The sequence below is a fragment of the Myotis davidii genome, unplaced genomic scaffold (genome assembly GCF_000327345.1).
Source record: "Myotis davidii unplaced genomic scaffold, ASM32734v1 scaffold892, whole genome shotgun sequence".
NCBI classification, from domain to species: Eukaryota; Metazoa; Chordata; class Mammalia; order Chiroptera; family Vespertilionidae; genus Myotis; species Myotis davidii.
The window spans coordinates 842030-855284 of record NW_006284341.1 but is presented as its reverse complement, the minus strand read 5'-3'; the positions used below and the strand labels follow the sequence as shown (position 1 = coordinate 855284).

The 13255-nt window shown below is 37.2% G+C and overlaps 1 protein-coding gene across 7 annotated transcripts in view; it reads left to right on the top strand.

Annotated features, from left to right (window-relative positions):
• The window catches only part of ART3 (ADP-ribosyltransferase 3), a 59130-nt gene that overhangs the window by 19330 nt on the left and 26545 nt on the right, over positions 1-13255 (top strand). For 4 of the 7 annotated variants that reach the window (XM_006754551.2, XM_006754549.2, XM_006754550.2 and 1 more), the window contains exons 1-2: positions 8701-8801; positions 9980-10057. In XM_006754551.2, the coding sequence (XP_006754614.1) occupies positions 9989-10057 (69 nt within the window). In that variant the 5' untranslated portion in view covers positions 8701-8801; positions 9980-9988. Of the gene's footprint in view, positions 1-8700; positions 8802-9391; positions 9428-9459; positions 9849-9979; positions 10058-13255 lie in introns of those variants that run through there. The other 3 variants (XM_006754548.2, XM_006754547.2, XM_015570284.1) reach the window with 3 other exon arrangements.

Here is a 13255-nt window from a genome sequence, read left to right as displayed (position 1 = left end):
TTCAACATTATTCTCAGTCAGAAATTCTATTTGTAATCCACTGAACCAAAATCTTGCTTTGCAGGTTTTGGAAGTCTCCTGAAAGGATAGAATGTAATATGCCCTGAATGCTTTTCTTCAGAGGTGGTTTATTATCCAAAATCAATGACTAGTGTATGAGAAACCAAATCTTCAACACTTTCCATGGGTCATTCATACTTGGTTTAATGATTTAAACCATACAGCAATATTCAAATGGTGTGCCACAAACACTTTTGAAACATGCAATACCTGACTATTTAGTCAGGGGCACTGACCTCTTTTCCCAGATGGTCAAATAAAAAACAGCCAACACAACAATAGCTGTCTGATGGGAATGGATAAAAATTATACCTATTTTTTTGTCAGATAAGCAAAAAAATACATTTTTGGTATGCTGCAGATTCTTAGTACTTAGTTTATGAATGCCTTGAGATGAAAAAGATTGAAAATCACTGGCCTAGAGCGTTTTAGGTGCTCAATAAAATGATTCTCTAAATAGTTTTAAAAAAATTGTTCCACGGTAGACTCAGTTACTCTATTTCTCTGGTGAATATTTGTGGGCTGGACTCTGATGCTTTGCTTAGATTTCTTGAGAACCAATCAAGTTATCTGATTTAGCCGAAACCGGTTTGGCTCAGTGGATAGAGCGTCGGCCTGTGGACTGAAGGGTCCCGGGGTCGATTCCGATCAAGGGCATGTACCTGGGTTGCGGACACATCCCCAGTAGGAGATGTGCAGGAGGTAGCTGATCGATGTTTCTCTCTCATCGATGTTTCTAACTCTCTATCTCTCTCCCTTCCTCTCTGTAAAAAATCAATAAAATATATATATAAAAAAAAGTTATCTGATTTAAATAATAACAAACATAAAGGCTGACTACAGATTTCAATGTAGTAAAAAATTTTCTGGAGTGAAATTTAGAGCTGCAAAAACAGATTTATAAGACAATAGCAGGTTACCTAAGAACAGTTGCAATTCACTTGGCTTTAGCTTCCATCGGCACACAGGAAAAAAGTTATTGGATAACTTAGTGCTTCCCACTTACAGGTGCTCCTGTCACCATGGTGATGAAAATAAAGCTAATGTACAAATATTAAAGCATTGGCATTGAATACTATGGTCTGGCACATAGTGTTGTATGTGAGCTTGTGACTCAGTGTATCTGTTTGTAACAGGGTCTGTTTGTTACGTTTTTGCTAAGACCTAGAGGTATGCTAGTATACTTTTAAGTAATAGTTCCTCTAAGTGGTCAATGAGGCCCAAATTATAATTTCCAGTGCCCTGAAACAGGACACTTTATCTGTCACTGGAAAGTCCCTATGAGTAAAGCTTCTTCCCAAGGAAGTGGACATTAGATCTTAAAAAGTCAAGTTGTTGCCCTTAGGTCCTGAGCATGCTGATACTGTTCCTGCTAATGTTTATCAGGAAATCTTAAGCCTAGTAATGCTACTGACTTTCTTTCTTCCCTCCCTCTCTCCACCCCTCTCTTTCCTTCTTTCCTAAACATTTATGAGGTGCCTATAGTGTGAAAGACATACTACCGATGCTAGGAGATGTGACAGTATGGTAACATATATCATGAGTGACATATGAGAAATTTCTAAAGGAGAATATTTTGAAATACCATACCTCCCACACTTTAATAAACCCACTCCACAAATATACATCTACACTTGAAATCATTGCCATAGAGACCCGTTTTCCTTGATAAGAATGTATTTGTCTCTTTCACTGCAATAGAAAAAGAGGTTGAGAATTAAAGCCTAGAACTTTAAAAATCTACCAACAAAAACATGTTCACAAGCATGATAATATATTACCTTACATTTATTATATATTGAATGTTATAGGGCTAATATTCTGTATAAATACTTCATATATATGCTATTCATTCCCAGCTATAAAGTCTGTTCTGTCTTTATGCTGATCGCCTTTAAGAGTAAATCCAAGGGCAGGAAAAATTAGATTATGCCAGAGAAAGTTGGTCCATAGGATAGGGGAGAAGGAAATAACATATAGGAAGTACCCCAAACAAGAACCGGGAGTAGAAGAATTGATTCCAGAACAGAAAGAAAAGGAGAAGGGGGAAAGATTAGACTCCAGTGTCCTGGCTCCCATAGACTGAAACCCTGGAAAAAATTGATGTAGCAGTTTAGAAACAACCCAATAAATGTCAGGAAATCCTTGAGCAGTGGAAATTGTTTTCTTGCCGCTCCTTGAGCCATATTCAAGGTCTCTCAGAAAAGCAACATGTCTAATGTAGGACCTACCAGGCAATAAGTTGGAAATAGCAAAATAGCAGAATGAGCTGGGAATAGACTTAGGTCCCTCTCCAGTTTTCTGTAAAATCAAGAAAGTTTTCTGGAAAATCAAGGTTGTTGTGGTAGAATTCTTAGGTTTTGCTTTGGGCCTAATGAAGGTAACTGGAGTACAAACCAGTTAATCTATAAGATGTTCAGCAAGGCCAAGGAAGCTCATCTAGGTTTTGTGGGAGGACCACCTACTAAAGGGGGGGGGGGACATAAAACTTATCCTTTAGAATACCCTATGCCAGGAGACTGTGGTGGGGGAATTTACCAATTGAGCATTCAAAATCTGTAGGGAACACTAAATTACTGAACCAGTAATTAAATGTCACAATTGCTGGAGACCAGACTAACAGCTAGAGCTAGCAGAAAACAGACCACAATTTTCCCCGATAGCAGAATACCACAATGTAGATGAAGAACCACATCCTAAAAGGAAACTGCAATTCTCTATATTGGAAATCAATTTAGTTCACAAACCCTCATGTGCACTAAAGGTAGAAACATTAATCTTGCCAATTAAAATTTAGTCACTTATGAGTTGAAACAGCCTTCTTTAAGTAATTAAAAAATGTTTTTATTGATTTTAGAGTGAGAGGAAGGGAGGCAGAGAGAGAAACATCGATCTGTTGCCTCCCTGTTTGAACCCATTCCTGGGCTTGCACCCTGATTGGGAATCAAACTGGCAACCTTTTGGTGCCGGTGCTCAACCAACTGAGCCACACTGGCCAGGGCTAAGTAAATATTTAAATGCATAATTCTTTTCTCCATTTTTCCCCCTTCTGTCCTTCCAAAGAGCAATCTGTAGAGGTATCATGTTCTGGTGCTGACCTCTAGTGGCCACTGGCCTTCAGTGAAATGTCTGATTCTGCTTGGTCTTTTTTTTAACCTTCACCAGATGATATTTTTTCCATTGATTTTCAGAGAATGGATGAGGGAGGGAGAGAGGGTTAATTTTTTTAATCCTTACCTGAGTATATTTTTTCCATTGATTTTCAGAGAAAGGAGGGAGGAGGAGGGGCGAGAGAGAGAGAGAGAGAGACACAGAGAGAGAGAGAGAGAGAGAGAGAGAGAGAGAATTGATTGGTTGCCTCCTGCACACAGAAACCGAGGTGCATGTCTGGGGGCCAACACTCTAACCACTCTAACCACCGAGCCAAACCAGCCAGGTCCCTGCTTGGTCTTTGGATGATGGTAATTTATATTCACTGCTGTCATGTCTTACTTTAACCTCTGTCTCTGTGATACATGACATATGTACTTTGCATTACCTTATCACAACTATAAGCTCCTTTGGCTCTTTCATGTCTCTTTCAGCCTCTTCCATGGGCCATTGCAACATTTCAGATGCTTACAGTGGTGGTCTTTAAATTGAGATATAAATAACTCTGGGGGTACACCAAGACATTCCAAGGAGTATGTGGACAAGGTTGTTGTTTTTTATTACTTTAAAAAAGCAGATGTTTTTAGGTATAATTTATATAAATTAAGTCCACCAATTTTAAGTGTACAATTAAGTGTAACTTTTGACAAACGTACATCATGTAACCACCATACAGTTATGATATAAAGTATTACATCACATTCCAAAAAGTTCCTTCATTTTCTGTGTAGTCAATCTCCTCCCTCAACCCAAGGCCATGGCCATCACTGATATGCTTTCTGTCACTAAAATATCATTTAAATATTATCATACAGTATATAACCTGTTGTGACTGAATTTTTAGCATAATGCTTTTGAGATTCATCCATGATGTTGCATGTATCAGTAGTTCATTCCTTTCTAAACATGGGATTATTGAGATATAATTCAGATACCATAAAATTTACCCATTTAAAGTGTATGAGTTAGTGTTTTTTAGCATACTTATTGAATTATGCAATAACCACTACAGTCAGTTTTAGAACTTCGGATCTAAAAAAGGAAGTTTGTTTCTTTTTATTGCTAAGTAGGATTCTATTTGTTTTTCTATTGACCAGTTGATGGAAATTTGAGTTATTTCTATCTTTTGATTATTATGAATCAAACTGTTATGAACATTTGAGTATAAGTCTGTGTGAACATATGCTTTAATTTCTCTTGGGTAAATATATAGGAGTAGGATTGCTAGGTCTTATTGTAAATATATGTTTAACTCAATAAAAATTGTCAAATTGTTTTCAAAAGTAACTGTACTATTTTGCACTTCCATTAACAATGTGTGAGAGTTTCAGTTGCTCTATTCACATCCACATCAGCATTTGAGGTTGTCAGTCTTTTAAATTGTAGCCATTTTAATGGGTATATCATGGTTTTAATTTACATTTACGGATGCCTAATGATGTTGAACATCTTTTCTTGCTTTGTCACTCATACATTTTCCTTGGTGAAATGTCAAGTCAAATCTTTTGCCCACACCAGTCATTAAAACCAGTCTTTTCCAACCCTACCAGCATGGCTTAGTGGTTGAACGTTTCACCTATGAACCAGGAGATCATGGTTTGATTCCCAGTTGAGGGCCGATTCCCAGTGTGGGGCATGCAGGAGGCAGCTGATCAATGGCTCTCTCGTCATTGATATTTCTATCTCTCCCTCTCCCTTCCTGTCTGAAATCAGTAAAAATATATTTTAAAAAATCAGTCTTTCCCTTGCTTGGAAAAGCTACAGTGTTGATTCAATTCAATTTTACCTATGCCACATTTACTCATGGAACTAAATGTAGCTGGAGAAAAATACATTGGCTTCATTTTGAACTCAAGGAGGCCCTCAATGTAGTCCAGCAATCATACTTCATTTACTCTTCTACTTTTCTAGATGATGATTCTAGAACAGAATCAATCTAGACTTGATTCTTCTCCAATATCATCAAATCTCTACCAGTTTAACTATCATCTTTTGTTATTAATTTTTAAAATATATTTTATTGATTTCAGAGAAGAAGGGAGAGGGAGAGAGAGATAGAAACATCAAGGATGAGAGAGAATCATCAATCAGCTGCCTCCTGCATGCCCCCTACTGCGGACTGAGCCCACAATCCAGGCATGTGCCTTGACCAGGAATCAAACCGTGACCTCAACCAACCATTGGCCAGGCTATTCTGAATTTTTTTCTGAGAAATTTGATACAATTAGAAAAGAATCCTCACCATCACAATCACTACTTTCCAACATCAGTCGATATACTATGCCTTCCCTCTTATTCTGATCAAAGGCCATCTTATCTACTTGTATTCTAGGTCCTACACCCTTTTGCCTAGTCAAGGACATTGATCCAGTATTTCTCTCTTCTCTTTCCTATATTATCAATTCTCCCCTCCTTCTCCTAAATTACCAATTTCATCCTCTCTACCTAATCATTATTCAAACATGCTATTATTTACCAGCTTTAAAATTTTTTCTCTTGTATCCTCTTCTTTATTTTTTCCTCTAACCTTTCCATTAAGCTACTGCCACATTGTTTTTCTCTCCTTTACAGAAACACTTTTTGGAAGAGTTCAGTATTTCTCCAGTTCCTTTTCTTTCCATTCTCAGGCCATTTCAACCAGGCTTTCATTCCCACTGTTCCATTAAAATTGCTCTTATCAAGGCTGTTAATATCTTCCACATTGTTAAATCCACTTATCATTTCCCTGTCCTGATCTTATTTGACCTAGCAGTAGCATTTGACACTTTTGATCTTTTCATTCTCTTGGAAATGTTTTCTTCACCTGACTTCTAGGACATCTGTTACACAGAGTCTTCCCTAGTTTAGTCATTGACATCTTTATCCTTCTAGTTATTCAAGCTAAAAATCTTGGAATTATTCTTTACCTTTCTCTCTCTTGCAGCCCACATCCACTCTGTCAGTGCATCCTAACGCTTCAATCTTAAAATTATAATCTGAATTTAAGTCCAAACATTTTTATTATGTAAGAAATTGGTATCACTATTGATCATTTCCATTTACTTTTTAATAAATTATCATCTTTTTGAAAATATATTAGCTTTTTAGAACCCACAAATACTTTTCCTTACCATATTTGAAAATATGGTTAATTTAATCTTCAAAAGGAGTATTTTTTAACAAACTCAAAGACAACCACACACATACATATACCCTCCTCACCTTTACTGCTACCATTGTTTGAGCCACCACAATTTCTACTAGCATTATTATAATAACCTGTAAACTGGTCTTCCTACTTTTACCCTACAGATTATTCTCAGCATAACAGTCAGGATGATCCTCTTAAAAAAGAAGTCAGATCCTGCCATTCCTCTACTGGAAGCTTATAATTTGCTCCCTTTCTCTTAGAATAAAATCCAACATTCTTCCAGTGGCCTGCAGACATCTTATCAACACCCCTCTGACTATGTCTCCTACTTTTCTTCTCTTACCTATTTGTTCCATCCATATTGGCCTGCTTGAATTCCCTCGGCCTGACCACTCTTCCACCACAGTCTTCATGGCTGATCTCCCCCATTTCTTTCAAGACTTTGCTCAAATGTAACCTTTTCAGTGAGTTATCCCTAACCATCCAATTTAAATTGCAAACTCTCCATGCACTCCTAATCTTCCTTGTACTACTGTTTTTTTAAAGGAGTACTTACTATATTTTAACATACTTATGTAATTTACTTATTTATTTTAGTTGTTATTTGACTGCCTCCTCCCACGAGAATATGAATTTGACAAGGGAAAGATGTTTATTTTGTCCACTGTTATACCCCCAGTACCTGGGAAAAACAGTGCTGGGAACATTGCAAGGACTCAAATATTTGTTGACTGAATGATATCAGGAGTTATAAAATGGAAGAAAACAGGAATGGAACAAACACATATTGGGAATAAACAAGGCAAAACTTGCTTTGGACTTCACACAGTGTTTATTATGTTCTTTCGGGTGAACTCAGTCTTTTGGGTGATAGATGAATCTAGTAGATTTGAGAAGGCCGAAGATGGGGAAATCCCACCACTGCATTTCCTGTAGGCCCACATGCCTGGGACTTACAAGCAAGTCAGCATGAGCATAGGCCTGAAAACCTGTGCATACATTCTTTTTCCTTCTAACTAAACTCTATTTTTAAAAAATGATACTTCTAGGATTTTATTTAGTGTATTTAATCTTTTAAATTGCTTAGCCAGTGAGGTGAGAAGAGGTTAGAGGTTTTGAAGAGTCTGAAGAGTAGAGATGAGATGGGTTTTTATAAAAGTGGATGCACTTTATGATAATTTAAAATGTTTCATTGAGTAATATATATGTGTATACACACACACAGAAAAATACACATAAGTATATAGGTTAGTGAATTTTCACAAACTGAATATCGATGTAATCAATATCCAGAACCAAAAACAGAACCTAAGTAGCATCCCAGGTTCTTCCTTGTGCCTGTTCTCTTCCAGTTACTACTTCCCACTAAGAATAGCCACTGTTCTGACATCTAAGGCCATAGATGTGTTTGTCTGGTTTTGTACTCCATGTAAATTAAATCATGTAGTATATGCACATGTGTGTCTTTTAATCATAATTTTGTTTGTGAGATTTATCCACATTTGTTATGTGTCGTTAGAGGTTATTGCTTTTAATATTATAAAAAAAATCCATTGTATAATATACCACAATTTATCCATTCTACTTTTGATAGGTGATTGGATGACTTACAGTTTGGGGCTGTTATGAATAGAGCTACTATCTAATACATTCGATTAATGTATTTTGATGTATATATGCATGAATTTCCTAGGACACTCACATTTTTTTTTATCCAGTCAGTGAACTCTGAGTATTCTTCAGCATGTTGTCAATATATTCACTATGTACTTCACTCAGATGAGAGTTACAGTTGCAGGTATTGTTGCCAAATCCTTCCCGTCTTAGTGCTGTCACTACACTTTGTCTATACTTAAGATTCTTAACATGTATTCTGATTAAGTATACATATTCATATCTTTTATTAGATTGTGAATGCTTCTAAGTACTTTGTTTTGCTTGCTTGTGTATCCCAGCATCTGGCACAGTACCTGAAATGCAGTAAGCTGGTTGAATGAATGGTGATAACCATCGTCATTGCCAGCAGTTAACACAGCAAGTCCCCTTAGTTATGTGAACCATCTAGCTCGGGTAAAGTCTTGCTTTAGTTTGACATCTTAGGGTCAAAGGGTTAGGAATGGGAAGTGATCACTCTCTGAGAAGCCCAACACTAAGGGCTCAGAACTGAACACACTGTGTGGTTAGAGGGAATTGCTGTGGCTTTACAAGCCTTTTAGAGATTTCATGTGTTAACAGCAATGATTCCAAGGGATAGTGTGGGGGCCAGATATAAATAGCAGAACACAAATGGGGTAATGTGCCACTGCCAAGCTACTGCTGGGGGTGTTTATAAAAAGAAAAGCATTCCCTTCTCAGCTCTCACTGTCAACAACCTCCCATTCTGAAGACACGCTCACAACAGAGAGTGGGGAAACAGTTTGAGACCTAGCATCATTTAAATCTCCACAAGCAGAAAAGCCAGGTAAACATTTTTACTTATTTACACTCAGACTACAGCAGTGAAGAATTTAAAACTAAAACAAAACCTGGTTTCCTAGCTTTCTTGGCACATACTGCTTTGTGACAGTTATTTGTCAAGTCTTATAGACCGAATCTTTTTTGGAAAGGGAAGTTTAACACAAAAGTGGCATGTTTGATATTATATTTTAATATCTTTAGTGAAACAGATAGCTCCTAAATAAAGGCAGGGGCCTAGGGCCAAAGGGAAGACTATCTTCTTTTCTCTGCCTTCATCCCCATATTCAGATGCCAGGATGTGGTGATGGGTACAATAAAATAGAGACTTTAGTTCAGTTCTGTAATGTTAAGTGTAATATAAGTATGTGGCAGGAACTGTAGACCACCTTTAATGGGTCATTTATTGACTCTGGGACAGCTTCAGCCCTTAGGGCCACTTGCCCTCCTACTTACCCCTTTAGTCTCGTAAACACTGTGATGAATATTGGGCATTCAGCCAGCAGAGTTGTATAATCTTATTAGAATTGCTGCCTACCCAGTTCCTTCCTATTCTCATTCCTGCCTTCAGAAAGTTATGCAAGACACTTTATCTGTGGGCTTCTCTTGAATGTGAATATTGGGGAGAAGGAGGTACCCTTGGATAACCTTTTGCTTTGTACCACTACTGGCTTCATCATCTCCATTATCCCCAAATGGGGGTGACTTGACTTGCAAAGAGGATAGAAGAGTGGATGATGTGCATGGTCTCTAACTCCTGGAGAATTCTTAGAAACTGGAAGTTGGGAGACCAATTTTGAAACGTTTTTGTTTTTGTTTTAGTTGGTGTTAATTTCCTGAGTATGCTGAGGAGAGAGATGTATTGATAGCAAGAAAATATGAGCACCAGTGACTATGGTGGGAGAGACCACATATCTAGAGAAGAATGGAAATGGATAGATTTAATCTTGAGCAAATTGCTGAAGTTCCCTGAGTTTTTGTTTCCTCATCTGTAGAATGCGGGTGTTAGACGAGCAGACAAAATCCAGGCCCTTCCAGCCATTGGAATTTATTGGTAATCACTTCCTGACCATCATGATACCTACTTCCACCCAAATGAAAATGTGTATAGTGGATAGTGCTCTACCTTGGTAAGTCTCATTTTTTTAAAGTCTATTAATTTGGAATTTCTTCATTTTAATTTAGAAGAGAAAAATGAAGACAGGACATTTTAAAATGGTCACCATGCTGCTGTCAGCTGTGATTCTAATGAATATCTTCCAGGTAATATTGGAAATGGGAAGTACGTGGTCATTGGGCTAGGAACTCTTGATATAACATTACCTAAGGTATCTGTGTGGTTCATAATGCAAATGAGAGCAGATAAAATATATAAATCAATTTTTCAAGAAGCTTTCATATTTTCATTTTACACACTTGATACATGTTAATTATAGAAGTTTGAAAAAATTAAAATTAAGCAAAAAGAGGAGAATAAAAATCATCCACAATCTCTCTACTCAGAGGGGAAAGACACTTAGTTTGTTGGTGTATAGTCTTGACTTCTCTCTCTCTCTCTCTCTCTCTCTCTCTCTCTCTATTTAATTTACAAAATGGGTTCATACAATACATATGTTTTTTGCCTTTTTAAGTTAATACTGTGCTATAAATGTCTCTCTGGATCACTAATTATCTGGAAATACGTATTTTTTTTTCAAATAAGATGACACTACAGTATTTGGTTACATGTTTTCTATTAAATTACTATATAATGACCATTTTCTCACATGCACTATTTTTTTTTCTGGTAGAACTTTTATCATTTTATTTTTTGAAGTTGAATCTTTACACAGTCTGTAACATATTTTTTAATATATCTTTATTGATTAGAGGAAGGGAGAGGGAAAGGGAGAGAAACATCAGCGATGAGAGAAAATCATTGATTGGCTGCCTCCTGCACGCCCCCTACTGGGATTGAGCCCACAACCCGGGCATGTGTCCTTGACTGGAATCGAACCTGGGACCCTTCAGTCCCCAGGCCGATGCTCTATCCACTGAGTTAAACCAGCTAGGGCTCTATAACATATTTTTATGTAAAATTTGAGCCAGGTATCTTACTTAATCCCCTCCCCCCACATTGTTAGCTGTCATGTCACCCCTGATTATTTGTCCATTGACTTGAGGTACCTCCCTTAAAATATCTTGAGTTCTTAAAAAATTATCTATTTTTTAATTTAATATTCTGATCCATTGTCTATAGAATGATTATGTATTCTGTTGCCTGTACTGTAGTGTGACTTTTAATTGAGATATAATTCACATATAAAAATTGGCAATTCAGTGGTTTTTGTAGATTCACCATGTTGTGCATAGTTTCACTATGGTCTCATTATAGACCTTCCATCAATCTAAAAAGAAGCCCTATGGCTATTAGCAGTCAGTTCCAATTCCTGCTTCCCTGCATCCCTTGGCTGTCCCACCTGTCTGCTTTCTGTGTCTATGGATTTGCCTATTCTTGACATTCTGGACATTTCATCTGAATGGAATCAAGCAATACCCATCCTTTTGTATGGCCTCTTTTATTGAGCATAATGTTTTTAAGGTTCATCTATGTTGTAGCATATGTTAGTATTGCATTCTTCTCATAGCTGAAAAATATTCCATTGTATGGTTATTCCACATTTTGTTTATCCATGAATCAATTTATGGACATTTGGGTTGTTCCCATTTTTTGTCCCTATGAATGAGTACTGCTGCTATGAACTTTCATGTATGTGTTTTTGTGTGAATATATATTTTTAATTATCTTGTGTATATACCTAGGAGTAGCATTGCTGGGTCATATGGTAACTCTATGTGTAACATTTTGAGGAACTGCTTAACTGTTTTCCACAGTGGCTGCATCTTACATTCCCATCAGCAGTGTATGAGGCCTCAGTTTCTCTACATCCTTGCCAACACTTAATTTCCTTTTTTTCTTATTTAAAATAGCCACCCTAAACTATATGAAGTAGTATCTCACTGTGGTTTTGATTTACATTTTTAATATTCTTTTGCAACAAAAGTTTAAAGTGTTTTTCTATGCATTTCTATAATTTATTTTCTGAACACTTAGATCATTTCTACATTTTTGTAATAAATTTTTGGTAATTTAATTTCATCAGTATTGGCCTTTGTTTCAATTGATAAATCAGAGGAAGAAAGTATATAACCAGAGTGTTCACCTAGCCTTTTGTACCTGTCCCTTTAATGTCCATCCAGTGGTCCCTGAACAGTGGTGGCATTTGTGAACTTTTTCACTGTTCCAGGCACTTACTGTACAGAACACACAATCAACTGTGGCCTTGATCCAGAAAGAGTTGATGTCTAAAATTAGACTGGTGGAGACTGGTTAGAGGCATAGAACAGACAGGAACACATTGGATCAACTCTGATGTGATACCGAGGAATGTGGGAGGTGGTAGTTTCAGGGTATGATGTCTTGTAATATGTTGAAGTCTTAAAGATAAATCAGGCATTGGTGCCCAGGATATCCTCTGGTACATTCTGTGCTGCAGAGGAAAGTGAATTTCTTGGCTAGGAGACAGCAGTAATTTAGTCTCCTGAAGCTCAAATTCTCACTTCAAGAAACTGACCTACAGACCAGGAGTACAAGAATATTCTGTGGCCGGTAATCAAGAAAAATAGTTTCTGCCCTGACTGGTTTGGCTTAGTGGATAGAGCGTCGGCCTGTGGATTGAAAGGTCCCAGGTTCAATTCCGGTCAAGGGCATGTACCTTGGTTGCAGGCACATCCCTAGTAGGAGGTGTGCAGGAGGCAGCTGATCAATGTTTCTCTCTCATCGATGTTTGTAACTCTCTATCTCTCTCCCTTCCTCTCTGTAAAAAATCAATAAAATATATTTTTTTAAAAAAGAAAAATAGTTTCTGATGCCGGTATAATTGCTTCATTTGTAAAATGATGTTATGAATTGACCTTTCAGCCCTTCAATATGGGCTGTTATGGGAACAAAATTAAACCCTTTTAAAAGTGCTACATAAATTCCAATGGTCTTCATCACTGGAAATAACATTTTAATTAAGGGGACAGACTCTGGAACTAGATTGCTCAGGTTCAAATTTCAGTTCCAGACAAGTTACTCAATCTGTGTCTATAAAGTCTCCAACTAAGATCTCCAACTGAGAGTATAGCTTATGCAACCAGTGTGCCATAAAAGTAGTATAGAATAGTGGAAAGAGAGAATCATGTGGAGGGCATTATCCTTTCATTTGTAGAAACCCTTAAATGGTATCCCTGGGCAGATTTGCTCATCCTATTTTTTTTTAAAGAAATCTTTATTGTTCAGATTATTACAGATGTTCCCCTTCTTCACCCCATAACTCTCCTCCACCCGGTTCCCACCCCATGCCCTTACCACCACCCCTACTGTCCTTATCCATAGGTGTATGATTTTTGTCCAGTCTCTTCCCGCACCCCTAAACT